Below are 19,332 nucleotides of genomic sequence, written 5' to 3' on the forward strand. Positions count from 1 at the left end.
ATAGTATTAAATCCAACCTAAATTCAACCAACATTTATGGGCAGCACAGAAATTTAGAACATATTTCTTTCTTAAAGTTTATTTATTTATTTATTTATTTATTTGTTTGTTTGTTTGTTTTGAGACAGAGAGAGAGAGAGAGAGAGAGAGAGAGAGAGAGAAAGTAGGGAAGGGACAGAGAGAGAATCCCAAGCAGGCTCTGTACTGTCAGCACAGAGCCTGATGTGGGGCTCAAATCCACAAATCATGTGATCATGACCTGAGCCAAAACCAGATGCTCAAAGGACTGAGCCACCCAGGCACCCCTATTTCTAAAATATTTTGGGTTTATAAAATTCCATAGAAGGACCGAATAGACATGTATATGGATGTTTACTTTTAAAGAACATTTTTCCATTTTCCATTTTCAAATTCGTCAGCCCAGAGAGAGGACACATCAGAAAAGTGATGTCCTAGTTTATAATGACTGCATACTACAATTGCCTGTACCTTCTAACCTGAACATTTTTCTACTCTTGTTACAGTCACTTCTGTGCTATAGCTCAGCTGGACTGTAATTTTTAGGAGCTGTCTTGAAAATGGGAGCATTCGGTTAATTGTTGAAATGATAGATGCATAAAGATGACCCTGGGAGTTCTAATGACTTGACTTCTCTCAGTAATGTTCTCCAAGTTTGCTAAGCTTCTTGCAAAGCCTCCCAGGCTATTATGGAAGACGCATTTCAGAAGCTGTGGTAGGAACCCCCACCTGGCATGACTTTTGTGCATTGTTGCTTCCCCGCCAGACGCAGGTGTTGACGCTGGAATCTACTTCTGCCCTCAGATGTGAAAGAACTTTCAAGCATCTTCATCACATTTTTATCTACGTCAAAATAATAAAAGGATCAGAATTCTTATATTTCAGAATTTATTTTTCCTCTGATGGTTTTACAAAATATCCCATGTGCAGAACTTGCGTTGTTTCTTTAAAAAAATTTTTTTTTAATGTTTATTTATTTATGAAAGAGAGAGAGAGCGTGAGCAGGGGAGGGGCAGAGAGAGAGGGAGACACAGAATCTGAAGCAGGCTCTAGGCTCTGAACTGTCAGCACAGAGCCTGATGTGGGGCTCAAACTCAGGAACCGTGAGATCATGACCCCAGCTGAAGTCAGACACCCACTGACTAAGCCACCCAGGAGCCCCGAACTTGTGTTGTTTCATATTTCCTGAGCTCAGAGTTTCAGAGGACTTTTCTATCCTAAAGAATGTTGGTTCCCACAGTGGACTTCCCATCTTGTGCATCTGTGCCCCAGCCTTCCAGCCACTATGGGTAGAGAGAGAAAACAATCCTTCCTACCTTAAATTTTTGTTTTATTTTGAAGAGAATCCAAAATAGGTTGGGTACCATGCCTCCTTGTCCTTGATAGAGTTGTGTGTATTGTTGATGTCAATTAAAAGGGCGATAACAGGAGCACATTCTTTTTGGCATAACGAGGCCATAACTTACACAAAGAATTCACCAAACAAAGACAGTAGGTCCATGAGTGAGCCTGTTTTAATTGAATTGGTATTTATACAAGGTGACACCCTCTTTCACACCACCCACCTCCTCCCTGGGTGACTCAGCCACTGAGGGAGAAGCCTCTGAACTGTTCATTAATTAACACAGTCAAGTAGAGGTGGAAACGACATTCATTAAAACTCCAGGTACACATTAGTTTCAGCAAGATCCACCTGAGGAACTGAAGGCAGTTCAGATACAAAGTCCCGGTTTTCTGCCCAAGAGAGGTAAGTTGAATTATATTTGCAAACAGAAACATATCTGCTTTATGTGTATAACTTTCCCTGTTTTCTTTGCAATTGATTAAAATCAGAACTTACTGTATTAACTTTGTCGTTTCTCCAGTTAAATTTCGACAGCTTCCAAGGGGACTGCTCTGCTTGTCAACAGCTCTGCTGCTGAGTGTGATTTTATATGGCATTGCCTTTTAACTTCTCTGCAACTTAACACATTTCCGGGCAGCAGAGAAATGAGAACCTCTTTGAGTTTCTGTGTGGGAGCTGTCAGCTGGTGAATCCTGTCACCCATAAGGATAGTAAATTCTTCAAGGCAATTCTATTGTCTCAAGTGACTATAAAAACATTTTTTAAAGGGACCTCCCTGTTTTCACAGATGATGCTTTTACTGAAATGGTAACTCCATTGTTTCATAGATGTTTTTCTTGCCTGCTAAAAACACTGCAATCACCGAGCTGTGGGGAAGAGATGCCAAGCCCATATCCCCTGTATCCTATCTTCCCCTAGTAAGAAAAATCACATTTCTTGCATGAGTGTACCATGGGATAAAGCAAGGTGGGTGAATTGGCAGGAGTGTGGCATCCTCCAGGGATTCCTGTGCAATTGGCTAACTTTTCTATATTATATCCTGGGTTCTAATCTGAGAATTGATTAATGTAGATGGGAACCAATTTTCCACCTCTATTTATATCCTAGTCCTGAAAAATCAGTTTTAGAAACAGATTCTTTGATAGGAATAGAAAAGTTATTCTAAGCAGGCTTTCCTTTGTAATTGATAGCAAAGCCAACTTCTCTGGTGTTTGTTTCTCCACCTTTTCCATTCATGATACAGAGCTGTGGGAATCCAACCCACCATCACTTGTCGTCTGTAACAGGAGCTCTGTCCCCTCCAAAGGGGTGTTTCCCACAGCACACCTGGCTCTGCCTTACGTTCTAACGTTCTCATCACTTCCCATTGGTGACCAGGTCATGTGTGTCTCAGAGACTGAAAGGTCAATTCCCAAAGGTTTACTGAGGAACTTTATAACTTGGCTTTCAAACATCTATAGTAATCAGCATTTGTAGTTTATAAGTTGAGTTTTCGTGAAATGAGATCAAATTTAACACTGGCTTTCACTTTCACAGTTGATATAACAGATACAGTCTTTCTGATATTTGTTGTACTCCAATTTTTATTGGAACAATCAATTTGAGAAAACTGAGACATGTTATCAGTAGAAATTTTAGTAAAACATTTGGTTGATTTTAAATATCATGTGACACAGGACACATGAACAAGCTAGGGTTTTTATTAAAATTTTAGCTTCATGTAAATCTTTAATCCAGTTGACATAAATTTGATTCGTACGGAGCATAGCCTTGTCTAGTCTAACCCATGAATTTTTTAGATGAGGACAACAAAAACATCAATGTTGAGCAACTTGCCAAAACATAGTTAATAGAACCAGAATGAGAAGACTGACCTTTGTCTTACTGAGTTTTTTCAATGATTTTTTCAAATTTCTTTCACATAAAATATATAGTAGCAATAAATGAGCTTCCCTCTGGCTTTATAAAAGAGCTAAAATGATATAGAAATAAGAATGTCTTTATCCAGTAATATACTTGTGTGTATAGTGTGACCATGACATAATGAGACATTTTTATTTGTGGTTTCTGGGCTCAGTCTTGTTATTCATTGTGTTCCCAGAGTTTCCATCCAAGGAGCGGTCAGCCCTCTGTAGGAAGGCAATGTAGCATGTGTGGAGGTTGTGGTGCACCTAATCAGTGACATCCTCAGCTCATCCACCATTCTGTAGCTGCAGTACCATTCTGCTTTCCCGGTTGTCTTCTCCAACCACTGGAATTTTGACTGAAATACCTAAAACAATCATTTTTCTGTAAACAAAACAAAGAGAATATGCTCTGAATGGCTGAACTCATGCTGTGGAATGAGCTGCATATAATTCACTAACATGATTTAACTGAGGGTGTCCCTAAGTTTCAGGCATTAATTTGAAGCATTCTTTAAGAAGGAAGTAATAAAATCCTTGGCCAGCAGTCCAAAGGAAATCTCTGTTGTCCCACACAGTTTGTCTTCTGATACTATCTGCGTCTAGGCCATTTGTTGATCAAATTTCCTTTTCTCTTGCTGAGAACTTTGAAATAAGCATTTTATGTATTAATATCTATGTACTGTTTTCAGTTGCTCAGAATTTACTTTTAATCAAAAGTCTTCATCACATGTGTTTCTTAAGTGTTTCTAGTTTACTGTTGTAAAAATCCATGTGATTTTAGAATTTGGGAAAGGCCCTTCTTCAAATGGATGCTTTGTCAAATGACAGCTATATTTATCAGATTGCATTTTATGTTAGCTGCTAAACTTATTAAGGGTATAAGTCATCCTTTTATTGTGATTATTAATTGGAAGAGTGTATTTAATGGCTGTCCATTAAATGACAACTGGCTTACTTCTAGACATGAGAATTAATGTTGCTGAATCCTCATCATAGATGTGTATTGAGAGCTCTAAGCATCTAAATTATTTATTCTACATTTCTAGACCCAAGTTTCCCTGGCCTAAAATATGATTAAGTCCCCTTTATATGGAACCTCCTGGGGGAAAGTAATGTAGACCATAGTTTCAAACTGGAATATCAACATCCCAGGAGACTGGCGGTATTTGAGAAAATGTACAGATGCCTCATGGTACATCTGCACTGAGAGCTAATTTTAGTTAAAACGTTTTGTAGAAAAATGCTCTGCAACAATTCTTCCCTTTTCTCCATTCCTTGCCAGCATCCTCTCCTTTGTCATTAGGTAAAAGTTTGAAAGGAATTCATGTAAAAAAAACTGCAGGAGGTTAGAGTACAGAGAGACTTGGATTTAATCGTTATCCTACTTTGAACCAAGGGTAACTTGTACAATCATGCATATCTCACAGCACCAGTACATAAAAAGAAATTTTAGAATTCTTAATGACATATGTATTGTATTACTATTTCTTTTAAAATAGCACAAAGAAAAGTAAAACATCAAAAAAAATCTCTGAAAAAAAAAATCTCCAAAAGAAAAATGTGGGACCCTGATTTTTAAAAAATCACAAAAATTTACTGTAAGAAACAAAGAATTTTTTGAGTAAAACCTTCCTGGATGGACAGTTTGAATATCATAAATGTCACCTCTTCCCAAATCATTTTATAGGGTTCATGCAATTCTGATCAAAAGTTCCAAAAGAATATTTATTTTGGAAATAGATGAAATAATTTTAAAGTTTATCTGAAAGAAATAAATAGATGGGAATAGCTGATAGCATTTATACATAGGAAATTAATTAGGGGTGCTTGCACTGGCACTAAAATGTATTAAAAAGATAATAATTAAAGTTTGTTTCTATTGCAAGAAACTAAAAACAGATTTCTGGAACATACAGCCACATTCTAGAATATGTAAGAATTTTATATGTGACAAAGGAAAAATCATATGTCAATAGGAAAGGGATTCATTCCACCATTAGCCAAATAACTCCATATGTATTAGAGTTTCCATGTAACAATAAAGTATTTTCTTATTTATTTATTTATTTATTTATTATTTATTTACTTATAATTTTTTTAGGAAGAGGAAGAGCGCACACATGCAGGGGAGATGGGTAAAGGGAGAGAGAGAGAGAGAGAGAGAGAGAGAGAGAGAGAGAATATTAAGCAGGCTCCACACTCAGCATGGAGCCTCATGCAGGGCTCAATCCCATGACCCTGGGATCATGACCTGAACCAAAATCAAGAGTCAGACACTTAACTGAGTGAGCCAACCAGGCACCCCTAAAATATTTTTTAAAAAATTATAAGAAAACATGTGTAAACATTTAATTAATCTTATTTGTCCAACAAATATCCCTCTAGAACTGATTATGTGCCACGTACTGTAATAAGTTCTGGAAACACAGCTGTGGCAAAGATGGTCTTGTTTCTCAATTTCTCAATTTTCTCAAGATTTACTCTGTGTGTACGTGTGTGTGCATGCATGTTGTGCCCTGGGGATAGAAGGATAGTCAGCCACATTAACAGGCAATATGTTTGGTAAATGTTTTTATGGAGAGATACTCTTTGCTATTTCAACACTTGGTAGGGCCATTAATTCAGCCTGGGGAGGTGGGGGGCCAGGTTGCAATGGTGTCACTGAATGCTTCTGGGAGGTTATGTGACCTGAAGAATGAATAGAAGTCTTTCCTGAAAAGAGAGTAAGGGGCAAGGAAAGCTCAGAATGAAGACTGTTTTAGGCATAGTGCAGAGAGTAAGCAACAGCCTAAAGGTGGTAAAATTGATGAAACCCTCAAGGAATTGGCATGACTTAGTGTGGCTGAAACTAGAGCTTGAGTGAGGAATGGAGAGTGGGGAGAGATGAGGCAGCATCTGTGGACCTGTGAGCCTTGTTAACAACTTGACTTTTATCCTGACGGAGATGGAGCACCACTGAAGAGGTTTAAGCAAGATGGTGGCTGCTTCGGTAGAGAATGGGTTAGAAGAGATTAAGTCTAGACACTTGGGAATACACCTAGGAAGCTGTTAAAATAGTAACAAAGAGATTATGGCAGTTTGAGTTGGTAGCTTGAATACAGAAAGAAATACAATTGAGAGATATGTAGGAATAGAATAGAATAGAATCTCTTTAAATTATTAAAGAGATTAATAAATGGTAATTCTAAGTGCTGGCAAATGTATGGACATTTATATGCTGCTGGTGCATTATAAACTGACAAGATTTAAGGAAGGAGATTTGACAATAGGGATCAAGAAAATTTCACAAGTTATATCCCTTAGCAAGTAATTTCACTTCTAGGGATCCATCCAAAGAAAATAATCAGACATGTGATCAAAGATTTTTGTATGGTTTTGTTGGAAACAACAGAGAAATTATGTTATAATAATAGATGGTCACATAAAATGAAATATATTTTAGTTGCAGAAGGAATAATCATTTAAATATTTTTAATGACATTGAAAAATGTGGATCAGTGAAATCTAATAGGCAAAGAGAACCTTTGAAGAAAATAATGATACATGAAAAGTGTCTCATTTTTTCTTTGTGCTTTCTTTGACTTTATGCATTTTCTACTGAGCATGTATTACTGATATAATGAAAAAGATGATACTGTGTAAAATTGGGATAAAGAATGACCTTATGACAGAGCCATTGTGAATGTGAAATATGGTAAACTACTTACAGTAACTAATGGGGTTTTGGTTCATAGTCCGTGGTAAAAATTTGGGTTTTAATTCATTTAACAAATGCTTTCGGATAGAACTGAAAATAGCCCATGAGAGGCACTGGGTGGACAGTCAGTTAAACGTCTGACTCTTGATTTCAGCTCAGGTCATGATTTCACGGTTCATGAGACTGAGCCCCATGTCCGCCTCTAGGCTGGTGACTTGGAGCCTGCTTGGGATCCTCTTTCTCCCTCCCTCTCTCTCTCTGCCCCTTCCTTGCTCTCTCACCTCTCAAAATAAAGAAATAAACTTAAAAAAAAAGGAAATAGCCCATGAAGGGCTCAGGTGATAGATAATTTTTGTTAGTGTTTTTTACTAATGAATATTAGATCAGTGTCTTTAATGAAGTGAAACAGATCATTGTCTCAGATAGCAAGACTCTTCATGCTAGAACTTGATGCTGTCATTCCATGGAAAAGCTAGGTGGTAGCAACCCGGGCAGGTGGGGGCTCATAGTAAAAATAGAACAGTCAGAAAATTTTATGGTGGGTACCAAAGAACCAGTAGCATGTAGACATCTGGCTGGCTGAAAGCTTTCATCCACACTACATTCCCAACTGTTTCACCGTCAGTAAGCAAGTTTCCCAGTGCTAAGCTCAGACTGTGAGGCTGTGTGACTAAAGAAATAGCAAATTTCTAACCATCCCAGCAAGCTAAATGAGTCCTTACCAGCCTGATAATTATTGGATTTCCTTCTACGCTGCATGTGAAGGCTAAACACTATCCATTAATTTAAATGGACTTGTTAATGTTTGCTCTTCATGAAGACCTGTTTGTTTTCTCCTTCCAGGATATTTCATGTTCTTTTAGGTGGTAATTGTTGTTTGGGGTTTGTTTTATTTATTTTCCAGAAACTAAGGCTTCTCTTTATTGGTTTGTAATTACCGGGCTCCTCTTATTCTTCTATAGAAAATAGTTTAGTAGCATTTGTCTTTTTCCAGTCTCTAGGGGGTTTTCCCAGTTACTAGTGATTTTTGGGAAGCAAGTCCTGGTGGGTATGGCACTATTATTGAGCCGTTAAACCCTCTAGACTTTCATACACAGAGGTGAATGTACATATGCCATTTTCTAGCCATTTTTGCTATATTTATTTCCTTATTCTACATTAGCTTCTTAATACTTTCCATCACTACAGTGATTTCCCCTAGGCGACTCTTTGAGTTCTTTTTCATAAAGATATAAGGTGTATTAGAAGTTTGAGGGGCGCCTGGGTGGCTCAGTCAGTTAAGCGTCCGACTTCGGCTCAGGTCATGATCTCACAGTTCGTGGGTTCGAGCCCCGCATCGGGCTCTGTGCTGACAGCTCAGAGCCTGGAGCCTGTTTCAGATTCTGTCTCCCTCTCTCTCTGCCCCTCCCCCACTCGCGCTCTGTCTCTCTCTGTCTCAAAAATAAACATTAAAAAAATTTAAAAAAAAATTTAAAAAAATAAAAAAGAAGTTTGATAAATTGGAAGATTTTGGAGTTAAAATAAAGAAATATCACTCAATGCAGATCTCTGGATACCTTGGTACAATGATCCAAGAAAGCCTACTCCAATCTTACTCTCGGTTGAGGTCCTTCAGCAATCTACAGTGGAGGAAAAGTCATTCTTCTCACCCTTTCTTTTAGCCTGTCACTTTCCACCCATCAGTCCCTTTTGTTTCCTGGGCTTCTGGGACAGGAACTTCATTACCAGGTTGAATACCAGCTGTGCACTAGCTATCCAGCTTCAGGTAAGCTACTCATCCTAAAACCTCTTTCCAGAAACAACTACTTTCAGCCACTGCTCACATTTCCAACTCTTGCCCTACCTTCTGCAAAGAGTCTGACTTCATTGAAATCATTCATCATAAAGTTTCATTTAAGTGTGGAATGAGGATAATAACAGCATCAAACTTAAAGCATTGTGTAGGTCTTAAATGAGATAATACATGTAAAATCTGAACTCAATAGAGCTGACACTATCACATGACCAGTGGTCAGAATTGATTTTTTTCTTTTTTTTTCCCTTTCTTCTTTCATCCTCTAGTTTGTTAGCCTATATTCTGCTCTTTTCTGCCTCATTTTTCCTATTCCCTTTCCTCTATGCAACACCCATTCCGGTTTCTTTGCTCACCGGATCTTTCTGAATAGAAAGTTAGCAGAGAATAGTGAAGGCCTTATTAGGTAAGCCAAGAGTCATTTTGCCCTTGTGTGGGATGGGAAGACCGATTCACAGTCTTTTTTTCAAGAAGACCCAAATGATGAAGGAAAAGAGTGTAGCTTAGGAGGTGGCCCCGGAAATTTTTAGGGTTTGGACGGGTGGAGCTGGGACTGAGATTGGGTTTAACCTAACAGACCTAAGGGCTCTTGGGGAAATGCTCTTATTACAAATAGAAAACACTGAAGAAAATTGAGACAGACCATAAGGAGATGAAGAAAAACTGAGAAGACAAATCAAAGAAATAGGAGATGTTTGATAGTTTTAAATACATCCAAAGAGAACTAAGAAACTTAATTGCTTCTGTGATTCAGAGCTTAAGGAGAATGATTTCATCTAAAACCTAAGGACAGATGTCTTTGTGTGTAGGCTGTGAGCATCGGGTAAAAACCAGCTCTTTCTGCTGTTTGGCCACAAAGGGGAAACAAAAGATGATCCAGAAGCTGAAAAGTTTTTCTCTCTATCTTTATTGACTTGACGTCATGATTTCATACTAGAATTTTCAACTTAAGCATTTGATGCTTTAAAGGAAAAGGTTTTTTTAAATTCCCAGTATAATAGAGACAAACAGCTTTCATACATCTTTTCCCATAAAATACCACATTTAAAATACAGTAGCTCGTGGGGTGCCTGCGTCGCTCAGTCAGTTAAGTGTCTGACTCTTGGTTTTGGCTCAGGTCATGATCTCATGGCTTGTGGGTCCAAGCCCCATATTGGGCTCTGTGCTGACAATGTGGAGCCTGCCTGGGATTCTCTCTTTCCTTTTCCCTCTGCCCCTCCCCACTTGCATACACACACTCTCTCTCAAAAATACATAAATATTTTTAATAAAAAATAAAATAAAATAGAGCTACTGGTAATCTGCCATCAGTGAGGCATATGCACTGGTAACAGTGTTTTGAGGAGCCAACATTAGAGTCTCATCTTTCTCCTGAGAAGTTAAAAAACTTATTTGGAATGAAACTGAAGGACAGCACTTGGAAATAAGTCAAATTGGCTGAACTGAGGCTACTAAGGCAGCATTATTAGATACCTTACAGACACATATAGACACAAAGGTGGGGCTGAAGGAGATTGTGTGAGGGGTATAAGAGGAACACATGCAGATTTAATGAGAAAAATTTATTTTCTCGCAATATTAGTTACGTTCATTAAAAAAACCCTCTGTATATTTATTAAACTATTACCACCTGAAAATAGAATATGTTACATGTTCCTTTCTCATTTACTTTGTGTCAGTGGACACAATAGGCTAGGGAAGAGTATAAAACATTATTAAGTTATCTAGCAGGGAGATCTATCCAGGAAAGGAGTCCAATCAGGAATAGTGCCAGGCCACTCATGACTTGAGTGTAGATTCAGGAGGGGTGAGGCTCGAGGCTGAGCTGTCCGGGGATACTGGAACAACCATTCATTACTACTGCTCCTCCCATCTCCTCTTCCATTATCTCTCATCTTTTGGAACTCCAGGGCATTTCCCTGAGTGTCTGGTGTTGGCTATATCACACAGTACTTTGAGCAACATGTAGTATCATGTACTCAAAACAGCCTTGGCATTGCACTAGTGTGGACCTAATTATAATTCCTGGTTCCGCCACTTACTGTGTGACCTTGGGCAGGTTATTTAACCTCTCTGAGTTTTGGATTCCTATAATTAGAGGTGATAGTACTCATTTGGAAGGATTAAATAAAATAATATGCACAAAGCATGTGAAGCAATAGTAGGGACTCAACAAGGAATCCTTCTTGCTAGGAACATTAAACACATGGACATATTGTAAAAAATAGTGTTTTACTGATAAAAGAGTCACAGATATCTTATATTTTGTAGGCCATCATGGCTTTTTTACACCTTACACCTTCTACTTGCTCCACCATGGACTCATAATAGGCAGGAAGAACATTAAGCTTGAGTAATAAAAATATGGAGAAACAATCTTCTGAATGAACTAGTAGTTTCTTTTTCTCTTCCAAGGAGAAGTCAAGAGATAGATAATCCAGGTCAATGGTGGCAGCTCTGTGATACTGTCAATGCACCAGGTTCCTTCAACTTCCCACTCTGCCCTTCTTGGTATGCGACCTTAGTCCTCATGGTTAGTCCATGGTCCCAAGATGGCAGCTCCTACCTTCTTCATAGCATTCTAGTTTGAGAGAAGAGGGAGAGTGAAGCACAAAAAGCTAAGTCCTTCCCAGGGACTTTCATTGGAAGAGGCAACAGGATAGAACCAAGTTTCTTAGAGCAAGTGGGATTGTTGGAACCTTTCCTAGAAAGTATTACAGAGACTCTGGGGTGGAGCCAGTGAGGTGTTTACAGGACACCCGAAGCTTGTCCGGGAGAAAGAGGTTAAGGGCCATGAGTTTCTTGGATGTCTTATCTCTTTTGACCCCATTTAACCAGGCCTTTTGGAGAATGCCTAGCTACAGAAGGCATGAAAATATCAGACCCTCTAGCAGAATGCTGGATCTGATTAGGGCCATTCTCTAAATAAAAGGTAAAGAGGAGATACCTGCTTTTCTCTGTACAACTCTGCAGGAAGTGCTGAGGATGTGGGAGTCTCTGGCATAGAGGAAATAATGATGAGCCTCCAGCTAGAAAGCCCCAGGTCGAGTCCCAGCTTTGCCACTCATTAGCTATTCGAGCCGAGTCTCTGCCTCTGCCTCTGCAAAGAAGGGATTAGATCACTGTATTTTTTTTTAATTTAAGTACAGTTGTCATGCAATGTTATATTTATTTCAGGTATACAATGTAGTGATTTTGACAATTCTTTATATTACTCAGTGCTCCCTACTGTAAATGCAGTTACCATCTATCACCACACAATGTTACTACAAAATTATTGAGTGTATTTCCCATGGTGAACCTTTCACTTCCATGACTTATTTATTTGATAGCTGGAAGTTCGTACTTCTTAATCCCTTTCACTTATTTTCCAATTCCCCCATCCCCATCCCCTCTGGCAACCACCAGTTTGTTCTCTGTATTTATGAGTCTGTTTCTGTTTTATTTGTTTGTTTGTTGTTGTTGTTGTTGTTGTTTTAGATTCCACATATAAGTGAAATCATATGGTATTTCTCTTTCTCTGTCTGACTTATTTCACTTAGCATAATACACTCTAGTTCCACCCATGTTGTTGTGGAATTATATCACTCTTAAATGTTGTGGAAACCAAATGGGATAAATTATAAAGTTCTATAAAGTTATGTAAAGTGTTATTATTGTCTGAACTCTCCTCCTTACCCAGCAGAACTTAAAGGGGCAGCAGAAGCCTTGCTTGGGAGGAGAATTGAGGTGGGATGTGAGTAGAATACCAAAGAAAATCTCATAAACAACATCCATATAGAATCACACAAATGTGGTGTTTTATGTCTGGCTTCTTTCAGTTAGCATGTTTTAAGCTTCATTCATGTTGTAGTATGTAGCCTAAGCAGGCTCCATACTGTCAGCACAGAGCCTGATGCGGGGCTCAATCTCAAGAACCGTGAGATCATGCCCTGAGCCAAAATCAAGAGTTGGGTGCTTAATGTCCTGAGCCGCCCAAGTACCCCAATACTTCAGCTTTTAACAATTGCTGAGTAATATGTATGAATATAGCATTTTCATATTATATGAATATACCATATGTTATGTACCCATTCATCCATTGATGGACATTTGTGTTGTTTCCACTTTGGGCTATTTTGAATAATGCTGCTATGACCATTCTTGCACAAGTTTTTTGTGTAGACGTATGTTCATAACCAAGAGAATATCAAGGAGTGCACAGAGAAGCCTTCTCTGTGAGGGTTTGTTTGCTGCAGAGGCTGTCCTGGCGCTCCTACTGCCAAGCACTAGGGGCCAGAGCTCATGGGACTTCCAAAGAGTGAAATGTCTAGAATCAGGTGGGCCGCTTCTGTCCCCTTTTCTTCTCACCCTAAAGTGAGGATACCGGTCTAGTCTTGCAATGATTCGTGATGAGTATTGCTGCTGGTTGATACGGAAAGAGTTGGCTTTGGTTTAGAAGACAGATTATGCTTCTTCCCACCATAGGTATGTTACATACTCTCCCTGAGATTCAGTTGTCTCATCTGGAAGATGGAAGTAATAATAGCTAACTCGCAGAGCTTATGCAAGGATGAGACAATGCCTGTGAGGCATCCTGTTCAGAGCAGATGCTCTTGCTATTAGTAGTTGCTCTGTGCAGTAGGACAGTTGAAGACACAAAGGGCACAGGTCAGAGACAGGGTGACACAAAGCCCTTTGAATGACCTAACTATGTTAGAAATGTTTAAATCATGTTTCCCATAAGTACTCTATTTGTTTGCTAGTGCTGCCATAACAAAATATCACAGACTAGTTGACTTAAACAACAGAAGTTTATTCTTTCACAGTTCTGAAGGCTAGAAATCCAAGATCAAGGTGCTGTCAGGTTTGGTTTCTCTTGTGGACTCTCTCCTTGGCTTGCAGATGGCCACTTTCTGTGTCCTCCCATGACCTTTTCTCTGCACATACACCCCTGGTGTCTCTTTGTGTGTCCCAAATTCCTCCTTTTATAAGATCACTAGACAGGTAGGATTAGGGCCCACCTAATTGCCTCACTTTAACTTAATCACCCCTTTAAAGGCTCTGTATTCAAATACAGTCACATCTTGAGGTACTGGGTGTTGGGCTTCAACATAGGAATTTTGGGAGAGACACAATACAGCCCATAATAGGCACCTGAGGAGCGTCTACTCTGTCTGTCCCAGGCGCCAGAGATCTAGAAGGGAAAGACTCAGGTCTTGCCCACAGGACTGTCAGTCTTTTGAAAGAGACAGACAAATAGACAATTGTAAAATGCCTTTTCTCCATTTACCTTGGCCTGTATCTTACACTTAAATTTGCAGTGTTTACAAATATATCATCAAATATACATTCAGTATTTTGACCACCTCAGAATCTCATTTCAGTCAGCTATGGACTCTCCATGTCTTTACCAGCTCAGGAAGAGAATTTATTGGAGCCCACTTAGAAACAGGAAAAGGCTAGCCAAGAACCCAGAGAAGCTGGGCCAAACTGAGGGGGAAATGAAGTAGCTGAGATTGAAGTGTGTCTTCACATGCCTCTTTTCCACCCAATTCTGCCAAATTTTAGTGAGCTTCAGAAACAGCCAGCCAGAGGTTGCCCACACTCCTTGCACACCCAGTGGCCCAAATTCAAGGCTGTTCCATCCCCTCCCCACACCCAACCACACCTGCCTTCTGTATTTGATCTCTTCTTTCCAAGATGATAGAGGCATGAGGTTAAAAATTGAGCACTTTCCATGTGTTGGGCAATAATTAGACACTTTACATATGTCATCTAATTTGACCTTCAAAGCAGCCGTATTTCACCTCATTTGATAGATGAGGGAGCAGAACTACAACACACCCTGAGTAACAATCAGTAAATAGCATCCTTTAAATGCACATCGTTCTAACTTCACTAAGACCTTCAGCTATTAGTGATGTGAACACCTGCTGATCTCTGTGAAGATAATGCCATGGCTGATTACATTGGTGGTTAGTGTTAGGATGGGTTCCTAGAAGCAGTGCTCAAGAATTTTGGTGCCTGTGACTTATTGAGGGTAGGCTCTCAGGAGAAAGGAGAAAGGAGGAAGAAGAGGCAGAGGAAGGGGCTGAGCAAGCATATGCTCTCTGTTAGTCTAGCTTCAGCCTGATCCCATAGTGCGCTCTGAAGCACAAATCACCTGCAGAATTGGCTCTACCTTGAGGCAAGAGACCCACATTTTACCCTTGGTAATTCAGCACTGCAGGTTGTAGTGTGTGGGGAGTGTGTGTAACCAGGCAGCCCCACTAGTTAAAGGCAATTCTCTAGAGCAGGTGTAGTCATGAGCCCATAGTGCCAAACACCAGACAGGTAGACCTGGTCTGGGCACCGGCACATTCCACTTCCCACCTATTCTAGGGCAAGGGTATGACTCTAAAAGAAGACCCCAAGGAAAACAATGATGTGATCCAAAGAAATGTGTCTTTGCCATTTCAGGTCCTATGGCCTGATAACATGGTCTTAAGTTGAAATAGTACTTAGAGTTGAACAGAGTGGTTTTTGTGCACATTATTCATTTAATCATCACAAACTTATTTTTTTAATGTTTATTTACTTTTGAAAGAGAGAGAGAGAGAGAGAGAGAGAGAGAGAGAGAGAGAACGAGGTAGGGAGGGGCAAAGAGATGGAGACTCAGAATCCAAAGCAGGCTCCAGGCTCTGAGCTGTCAGCACAGAGCCCCACGTGGGGCTCAAACTCACAAACCACGAGATCATGACCTGAGCCAAAGTCGGACACTCAACTGACCGAAGCACCCAGGCATGCCTAATCATCACAAGCTTATGATGGCAAGTTTCATTAGCCCATTTTACAGGGAGATTATGTGGTTCTGTTACATAACTTTGATGTGATAAAGCTGGGCCTATGACTTGCTTTTGACTTGAGATCTGATGTGCCTCCAACATTTCATACACTGTATGGTTGGATGGATTCTGCAAAAAAAACATAATATACCTCGTAGGGGGACCAGGCATCCGCATCCTCATTTGCCCAAGACTTTTTCTGTTTTAAAACTGAAAATGTCACACTTCAGGAAAGCCCAGGGCCAACATAACCATTAAGGAGAAAAAAGCAGTGCCTAAGGCCTAGTATACCTTTAGAAGCCTACAAAAAGGTTCTAATTTTAATTCTTTATAACAACAGAAGAAAAAATAAATATTATAATAATAATATATAATAATGAAGCCAACCTGGATTATTTTTCACTTTTGTACTAACAGTTGTAAAATATAATTTTTAACGGTGTGGGCATGTGCGTGCGTGTGTATGTGTGTGTGTGAGGGAAGAGGCCGATGAAAGCAAAAGTGTCTAGGACTCACAAAGTCATAATTCAGCCCTGTTACTCACTTTGGCTTCCCCAGGGGTCACTTCCTTTCTTAGGGCACTGTACATATTGTGCTGTGAATTCCATGTCACTATCTCCCTATTGACCTGAGCAAACATTTCTTTCACTCATCTTTTTGTCTCCAGCTCCTGGCTTAGTGCCAAGCATACTATAGGCATTCGATGCGTATTTATTGATTGAATAAATGAGTTAATTGATGACCTCATTCAGCCAATTGCTTGTTATATAGTATAGGGGACACTAACTGCTCTTGGCCTCAATTTCGTTTTTTTTAGTTTATTTATTTCTTTTGAGAGAGAGAGGATGGGGGGCAGAGAGAGAGGGAGAGAGAGAGAGAGAGAGAGAGAGAACCCCAAGCAGGCTCTGCGCTGTCAGCCAGAGTTTGACATGGGGCTAGATCTCACGAACTGTGGGATCACAAACCGCCAAGACCAAGAGTTGGATGCTTAACTGACTGAGCCACCCAGGTGTCCCTTGGCCTTAATTTTTACATCTGTAAAATAAATACGTTGGAATCAACGAACTCTCTGGTTCTTAGGGGGCACTTTATGTCATGTATTTGTTGTACCAGATCATGTGACTTTCTTAATGTCATTGAAAAATGTGTTTTATTAGCAATGAAAGAGTCACTTGTAGATTCTTAGAGTCATTGTTGTGTATCTCCCTCTCTCTATTTTTCTTTTAGATCCTTCCTGGAAGGCAGCATGTCAAATTTTACCTTGAGAAAAATGTCTCCCACAGGAAATGGTAATGTAGATAATATTTTCCTTACTCAGAAAACTTAAGTATATGAGAAAAACAACTCATAGCTCCTAATTCTTTTATATAGATATTGAATGTTTAGAAGCAACAATCTAACTTAATTAGCATTGCCAAGTTAGGCTTCAGGAAAATGTAAGGGTGCTATAGCTTTTACTCATGTAATTGCGATTCAAAGATTTTGTAAAAAATCAATACAAATGTTCTTTTGTGTGGGGGACATTCTGGGCTTCTGACTCCCCTGAGATTAAAGAATTCAGTTACTTATAATCAAAAGCACCAGACCTGCTTGACTTTTAGTTAGTAGGTACTTTAAAAAATCTTGTGTGTACTTCTGAAGCATATTTCTTTTTAAATAAAATGGCCAACCCACCAAACCCCGGCTTGGTTTATCTCAAGCCCATGGTTCTGTATTCCTGGGTGCCTCACGAGGCCTCCTGAATGCCACACTGTCAGTTTCAGTTGGCAGCTAAGCGATTTTATATGTTATCTTTGATGATGAGATATGGGATTTGTTCTTTCTTGCCAGCACATCCTACTTTGAAACAGTACTGGCCTTGTCAGTCTAGAAGATTGATGCTGGCCAATCAGATGTGCCTCTCGAGACATCGAGGTTAACAAACTCACTCTCAGCCCCATGCAATTACACTGCCCAGTTTCTTATTTTTTTCTGTTGACAGATATGAAGAGTACCACACAGGGGACCACACTGAGGCAACAGGGTTTCCACGAGGTGAACAAAAGAAGGAATTTCTTGCAGGATAACAGCTGGATCAAAAACCGTCCTGAAGAAGAAAAGTAAGAGGGTGTGGAGAGGGTGGGTACGTGGACAAGTAGGGAGAGCCATTCTCCAGTTGGGAAGCTAGCGGCCATCTGGAAAACAAGCACGTTCCTTAAAACACTGTTACATGACCTAATATATCGGCTTTCAGATTTTCAAGACTATCTCTACCATTTTTATTATCCACATACCAAAGAGGATGTGAGTCATCAGGGAGAAAAAGCAGAGTTTCATTGTTAGAACTGAATAGACATTTGTGTTTACTTGATAAACAGAAAAGAACATGACTTTCCAGTTTCCCAAAAGATAATATTCAATCCATGGTAGGGAGATTCCAGATGCATGTTAATTATGTCAGTTGAAACAGATAATAGTATGATTCCTAATTTGCAAATTTAATAATAATTTATCTAAAATTTTGATATGTGCAAACGAAGTCAATACATTCTCAATTCATTTTAGTCCCAATGGTCATATATATCTATGTACTCAGTGGGTGGTAAATGTAATATTACTTTGTAAGGGAAAACATTTGCCACCAAGAAAGTTTTGTCTGTTTTGAGCATTGCTTCTACTAGGTGTATGTTATAGACCTAAAAACTACAACTGTAGGCATATCACCTAATTGCCAACATAGACATTTGTCCAGCCCAGATATATTTATTACAAATTATGTGACACATATACATATATTTTTTGTTTCCCTCTTATGTGTCATACTTGATACTAGGTACATACTTTACATATAAAGTACCACAAAATCTTGGGGAACCTGGGTGGCTCAGTCAGTTAAGCATCCGACTCTTGATCTTGGCTCAGGTCATGATCTCACAGCCCTGGGATTGAGCCCAGCATCCGGCTCCACACTGAGCATGGAGCCTGTTTGAGATTCTCCTCTCTCTCTCTCTCTCTCTCTCTCTCTCTCTCTCTCTCTCCCCTACTTGCATGCTCTCTCTTTCTCTCAAATTAAAAAAAAATCTCACAAATCATACAAGGTAGTTATTGCATCCTATATTTTATGGAAGAAGGATATGAGGCCCAGAAAGTTTAAGTAACTTGTCAAATCCCCACAACTATTAAGTGATGGAATTGAGATTTTAACATGACCCATTGTCTTTCTGTTACACTGATGGTCCTCATTCCGAGGCAGTTGTGTCCCCAGGGGATGTTTGCAAAGGTCTGGAGACATTTTCAGTTATCAAAATTGGGGAGTGCTCCTGACATCTAGTGGGTAGAGGTCACGGATGCCACTACACATCCTACGATGCACAGGGCTCTCCCCACAACACAAAATTATCCAGCCCGTAGTGTCATGGTGCTAAAGTTGAGAAGCTCTGCATTACAGGATATTTACTGTACGCTTTCTACTAAACTGCCCATATATAGTTATTTGAGGGACATACTTGTAACCATTAAATGAAGATGTCTATTAGTTTCTGTCATTAAATATTATTATTTTAAGGGAATATAGGTGTATTTAGAGACTCACACTGACTTTTGGAGTTAACATTCATGGACAACGATTATTTCCTTTAGTAACACATTTACTACTTCTGTCAGAGCCTAATATGGCATTTCTGTCTTCCCTAATTTCTGTCTTCTGACATCCCTAGAGTGATGTCAAACGTGAATCATAAATTCCGTGTTGCAAATATATGCACAGATGGGTGAAAACAGAGATGTCT

At 39.4% G+C, this 19,332-nt stretch overlaps 1 protein-coding gene across 3 annotated transcripts in view; it reads left to right on the forward strand.

Annotated features, from left to right (window-relative positions):
* The window catches only part of SCEL (sciellin), a 162,702-nt gene that overhangs the window by 49,106 nt on the left and 94,264 nt on the right, over positions 1-19,332 (forward strand). For 2 of the 3 annotated variants that reach the window (XM_015543692.2, XM_042978710.1), the window contains exons 2-3: positions 16,793-16,854; positions 17,547-17,664. In XM_015543692.2, the coding sequence (XP_015399178.1) occupies positions 16,793-16,854; positions 17,547-17,664 (180 nt within the window). Of the gene's footprint in view, positions 1-1,478; positions 1,766-16,792; positions 16,855-17,546; positions 17,665-19,332 lie in introns of those variants that run through there. The other variant, XM_015543696.2, reaches the window with a different exon arrangement.

Source organism: Panthera tigris, chromosome A1 (assembly GCF_018350195.1).
Source record: "Panthera tigris isolate Pti1 chromosome A1, P.tigris_Pti1_mat1.1, whole genome shotgun sequence".
NCBI classification, from domain to species: domain Eukaryota; kingdom Metazoa; phylum Chordata; class Mammalia; order Carnivora; family Felidae; genus Panthera; species Panthera tigris.